Below are 5,739 nucleotides of genomic sequence, written 5' to 3' on the forward strand. Positions count from 1 at the left end.
TCAGATTGCCACGAGTTTCTGAGGAGACTTTGGATTTGGGACTTTTAAAAAGCGTTGAGATGGTTATAGACTATGGGGACTTTTGAAATATAAAATATAAATAATATATATACTTATATATATATATAATGCTAAATATAGTTTGCATTATGATATGGCTACAAGCATGGTGGAATGTGGTGGTTTGAATGAAAATGACTCTCATAGGCTCAAAGGGGGTGGCACTGTTAGGAAGTATAGCCTTGTTAGAGTAGGTGTGGCATTGTTGGAAGAAGGATGTCACTGAGAGTGAATGGGTTTTGACATTTCAGAAGTTCAGCTGAGGCCCAGCGGCTCACTCTTCCTTCCTGCTGCCTGATGATACAGATGTAGAACTCTCAGCCCATTTCCAGCACCATGTCTGCTTGGTCTGCCCCACCATGCTTCCAGCCATGATGATAATAGACTTAACCTCTGAACTCTAAGCTAGCCCCAATTACATGCTTTCCTTTATAAGAGTTGCCATGGTCATGGCTTCTCTTCACAGCAATACACACCCGTGTTTGCTTATAATCTAATAGATCCACTGGTCTTCTCATTTTGTTGTCAGAGGCAGACCAAAGTTTTCTTGAATGTCTCTCGGTTTTTGTTTGATATCTTAAACTATAATGAGAATAATTCCGAAGAGACAGTTTCATATAATATCTGTCCAAAAATACAGGATAGCTTCACTCCATGCCTAGATGAACTGGTCATGAAATATGTAACCACTTTTAGATGGCTTCTCACCATGAGGGGTTCTGATATCTCCCTTTCCCAAGCAATGCAGTCCCCTGCTATCTGAGCAAAGGGGTTCTGCAGTGCTGTCAAAGTCTGTCTAAGAACTCCCTCAGGCACCTGACTATGCCAGCATCTGAGTGTGCACTATGGAGAAAGAACGCTTCCTCCCTTCCCATATCTGTCGCGATTCCACACCTGCTAATTCTTCCACCTGTCTGCATCCATTTACGCCGTTACACTTCCTGGAGAACTAACAAGACTTCTCCTTGGGTCTGTGTTTCCAACATTGCTAATTTCATACTGGAATTGTTAAGGATGATGTGCAAATGCTTTATGATCCTTTTGAAAGGTTTGAAACTTCACTCTTTTCCATCACAAAGTTTGAGGTGAAAAGAACGTCAATATTTGGTAGAGAAGCAAAATGTTACATTCACAATTGTACTTGATGCTGTCTATAAGATTATTTTTCTTGAAGGAAACTAAACACTAATAGAAATCTAAGGTGCATGCATGTGTTGGTCTTGAACTTTTGGATGGTTGAGCATTGAAAATAAAATGTGTCAGGTTTTTCTGAGATAGTGACTTTTCTTTTATGTTTGTTTTAGCTTTAATTGGAATATGAACAGAAATAAACCTTTTGGGACTACAACAACCCAATTTCACCTTGCAAACAGAAAATATCAGAAACATACCAATTTAAGTTGAAAATGGGACCTGCACAGCAAACATGTATTTGAAACCATACAATTTCTCTTCTCTTTCTCTTTGCTAAGGCGGGAACAATGCAGGGATAATGTGTTTAAGGGACTGTCCTGATATAGCTCCCAGTGCCAGTCAAGAATGGGAACTCGGGGTCAGGGATCATTCTCCCTCAGCATTTGACGTGGCATTGCTGTCTCCTCCCAGATACCGCTTTCTTTTAATATAAACCATCAGATAAATCACTCAAAACAAAAGCCAGTGAGTGATTCTACAAAAACTTGGGCAGGGGGTAAAGCATAGGTGACAACAATCGGGGAAACCTGTAAGTCTGGTGGAAACACCACCAAGAGTTCATTCCAAATGGATCATTCATCATCAAAAGTCAGAGACTGAGCATGCAGAGAGTCAGAGCAAAGTCTAAATATGACTGTGGTTAATATACCCACGCATCCCCTTTAAGGACACCTACATATGCGCATGAATGAATCATTATTAATACCCACTCTTGTTAACCCGGGGGGCAGGCTATCATTGAAGTACAGTCACTAAGTAATGCTTTGCACTAAAATTTCTGATTGACTCATGGCTTTGAAGTTATTTCATAATTCAGAATAAAAATGATAGCAAGATGGCAATCTCATACGCCTTCTCAGTGACTTTCTCTTGTCTGAACCTTTATTGTTTAAAAAAAAAAAGCATAAACTAACCCTTTGTTAGGACGCAATGAGTGGCAATGAGTCAACAGAGTCTTAGTGTAATCCTTTCAAATGGAACCATCTATGCTAACCAGAGTTTCCATTAAACTCGTGTACAGAGGACACATGGTGACAGCAGAACACAGCCCGTATGACTCCATGACCTAATGATAATGTGTGGGAGAAAGTTCTAGAACTAAAAACAAATCACAGGGCTCAAAGGGCTAGAGGCAAAGATATGAGGAGGCAAAGACAGACAAACATGCACAGGCAATCTCCCCGAGTTTCCCCAGACTGTTCGATAGCCAGATGACACAATTCAGAGATGCTGTAAAGCCACGAGCTCTTCTTTGAAAGACCTCGCAAGGGCTCAGGAGCTATTCTCTCTCACTGCTGCTGCGTAAGTGATGCCTCTGACAGCAGCGAGACCAGCAGGACCTAGCGCCACCCCGGGTGCACCCTGCATTCCTATGAACACCCGTCCTGACCTTCTTTCAGACCCAGTTTCTCTCATCCCTCTCATTTCGGTCGTGGAACAGCTCCTAGCTAAACCCAGGAATAGAAACATTCATAGGATTGCCCCACAAGTAATTCCTTTCATCCCTGTCTTGCTGAAAAATGTCAATATTCCAAGGGTCTTCGCAGAAGTGCCACAATTCTAACTCCAGGGGCAATGGTGGGCAGTTGCAGGCCTTTACATTGCCCTTTGTCTCCTCTGATGAAACTTGAGCATTCTTCAGTTCTGGACTGCGAGACTGACAACTTGAAAGCAAACTTAATTTATATATCATCAACTTAAGCACAGTGATGAATTAGAATTCTTTTTTAATTAAAATAAAAGCATAAATATTTGGCTGGAGACTCGCCTCAGTAGTTAGGGGGTGTGTGTTGCTCTTACAGAGAACCAAAGTTCACTTGCCAGCAGCCACATTGGGTGATTCAAAACCACCCCTAACTCCAGTACCAGGTGAATCTTACAGCCCCTTTTGGCCTTGGCAGGTACTGCACTCACATACATATACCACACATCCCTCATACATGCATGAACATATTTAAGAAGAAATCATATGTACATGGAGAGAGATACTAATAGCATTGCAAGTTCTATATTTGCCAGAAAATAGACCAGTTATTGTAACAAAGAATACTGGTAGAGCTACCCAGAAGCCTGTATAGCGCCTGGAAAGGCCCATAAAGTGTTTCTGACACATGAAGGACCCCTTTGACTCAACAACAAAACATACTCAACAAAAAGAACAAAGGATTTGATAAACAGTCACCTACAACAGAGGTTCTCAACCTTCCTAACGCTGTGATGCTTTAATACAGTTCCTCATGGTTGTGGTGACCCCAACCATAAAATTACCTTTGTTGCTACTTCATAACTATAATTTTGCTACTGTTATGAATTATAGTGTAATTATCTGTGTTTTTTTTTTTAAGATAAAATGACGTTTATTACCAGGAAATCACAGGGGAAACAATGGTTGGGCAGATGGGGCATCTTATGGAGTATTTCATGATGCGCAAAGACCATGGTGGCCTGAGGCACCTGCTCCTAGACCTATGCTGGTAAGGTCTGTTTGGGGTGACTGCTCTTTGCCTCCAGTTCCCCTGTATGTGACTGGATGGTTGTTCTCTTTAGAACTGGTGAGGGGGCCACAGCCCATTCCTTTCTTTTGTCTCCAACATCTCTGTGCATAACACATGGTTGTGTCCTTGGGGCTGGTAATTGGACAGCAGTGCATTCCACTCTTCGTTCTGATTTGATCTGAGTCATAGGTTCTCGGGGCACCAAAACCTAACTGCTGCTTGTCTCCAGTTTCCCCGTGCCTACATGGATGGTTGTTTCCCTTGGGAGAGGGGAGTTGCTCACAGCCCATTCCTCTCTTCACGCTGTTCTGATGTGGAACACAGGTTTCCTGGGTAGCAATACCTGACTGATGTTTGTACCCGATCAACTTGTTCCTGAATGTGTGGCTCTGAGCCATGGGGCTGGTATGGGGACCAGAGCTTATTTTCTCTGGTCTGCTTATTTTCTTTGGTTTGTAGATGCCCTCAGGAAAATGAAAAAAAGAGTCTCTCAGCTGGGGTATCAGTGGTTCCGCTTTACACCACTGTGCCTCTGATGGGTGCCCTACCTTAAGGCCCAGCCAGTTCACCAGGAGCTGTACGACAATGTTTATGATAGATTGCACTTTTGTTGCCATGCTGTAGATGAGCTTTTCCTGGGTCATCGTAGATGATGGCGGGGAGCTTTCTTTCTTCAGAGAATCCTCCTGCCCCTGGTCTTTTGTGCTGAGGCTTATGTATTGCTTAATATTTCCTATGATCTTTATCAGATAACTTTCTTGAGGGGTCTGTTCTATTCTTGGCATATCAAGAGAGGGCTCAGTCTTGGTCGTGGCTGTATCCTTGAACCAGGTGGAGCTCGGAGTAGAGGGGGTCCGTCTCCCTGGCTGTTCTTCCTGGCTTAAGGCTCTGGATCTCATAAATTCCTTCCTCTCTTCGTTGGGATGAAACACCTTGTGATTCTTTGCTTGAATTTTATCCTTGGGAACTCTGAAGTCCTGGGTCCTCTGGCTGTGATCCTTCCTCACGAAGACATGACCCAGGCTCTGGGAAGTCTTGGGTTTTTTGGTTCTATTCTGGAAGCTGGGAAACAGGTGCTCTGAAGGCAAGCTCACTGAACTGGAGCTGTCTGGACGATGGCCCACAGACCAGGACTGTGGTTGCTTGCTTGATCTGAAGTCAGTCTCACTATATACTTGTGTTTTTAGAGCTGAGTCTCCCGAGTGCCTTGGAGTGGGTGTTTTGAAATGGCCTGGACTTCTATTGGCCTCTGGAGACTCAAAGTCCCTGAGATGGATATTGGTGACTTGACCACAGGGAATCTCCGTGGATCCCAGACTCATTTTCCATGCAGGAGGGGTCCCTTCTTTCTCCTTGGACCTATTGATTTGTTTGACCACTGAAGGTGGGATCCTTTCTTGAGGGTCCAGCATTGTCCCACTCCAGCAGGGATGTCCTGAGTCCATGTTCTCAAACTTCATCCGTGCTGCAGGTTTGTAAATTCTTGGGCTGGTCCTTGGTTGCAGGCTGCTTCTTCCAATCCCTCGGACAGTCCTGCTCTGCTGGGCTCTTGCCTGGAAGCAGAAAGCCCTGGTCTTAGTGCTCAGGTAGCTCTTCCCTATATCTAGATGGGCCTTGGACAGCCCATGGCTGGCAGCTGGTGGAGGGGCTCTCTGTATCACCTGAACCTGTGAAGGTGAGTGTGCAAGCAGAGGACTCCGCAGCCTGGCAGTTGACACAGTTTCTACCCTTGTCCCTCCTGGATCTCGGTGATGCAATTTTTCTAAGACCATGGCAGCCTTGGAATAGTATTCAGCCTTAGAAACAGAGGTAGGTGAGGAGGGATACACAGGCTGGGGAAGGGATGAGGCTGGAATCCCCAGTGGGGTGAGATCCCCTGGCTCAAGAATCTGTAGATATGGTCTCCTTCTTCGTTTCATAGGAAGCTGCGTGATGTTTGATTCCAGCTTCATCTGAGTCTTTGGATCGAGGAAGGAAAGGTCCTGGACTG

The 5,739-nt window shown here is 44.4% G+C and overlaps 1 protein-coding gene across 1 annotated transcript; it reads right to left on the reverse strand.

Annotated features, from left to right (window-relative positions):
* Positions 1 to 3,611: 3,611 nt before the first annotated feature.
* LOC102002355 lies at positions 3,612 to 5,733 on the reverse strand. The gene has a single exon (XM_026778053.1). It carries the CDS (start codon positions 5,699 to 5,701, stop codon positions 3,674 to 3,676), a length of 2,028 nt encoding a protein of 675 aa, XP_026633854.1. The 5' UTR covers positions 5,702 to 5,733; the 3' UTR covers positions 3,612 to 3,673.
* Between the last annotated feature and the right edge of the window lie 6 nt (positions 5,734 to 5,739).

This window comes from Microtus ochrogaster, unplaced genomic scaffold (assembly GCF_000317375.1).
Source record: "Microtus ochrogaster isolate Prairie Vole_2 unplaced genomic scaffold, MicOch1.0 UNK102, whole genome shotgun sequence".
Taxonomy (NCBI): domain Eukaryota; kingdom Metazoa; phylum Chordata; class Mammalia; order Rodentia; family Cricetidae; genus Microtus; species Microtus ochrogaster.

What these genes read in the sequence shown, in the direction of transcription:
- LOC102002355 (XM_026778053.1), bottom strand. Translation starts at nt 5,701, where the DNA reads ATGAAGCTGGAATCAAACATCACGCAGCTTCCTATGAAACGAAGAAGG.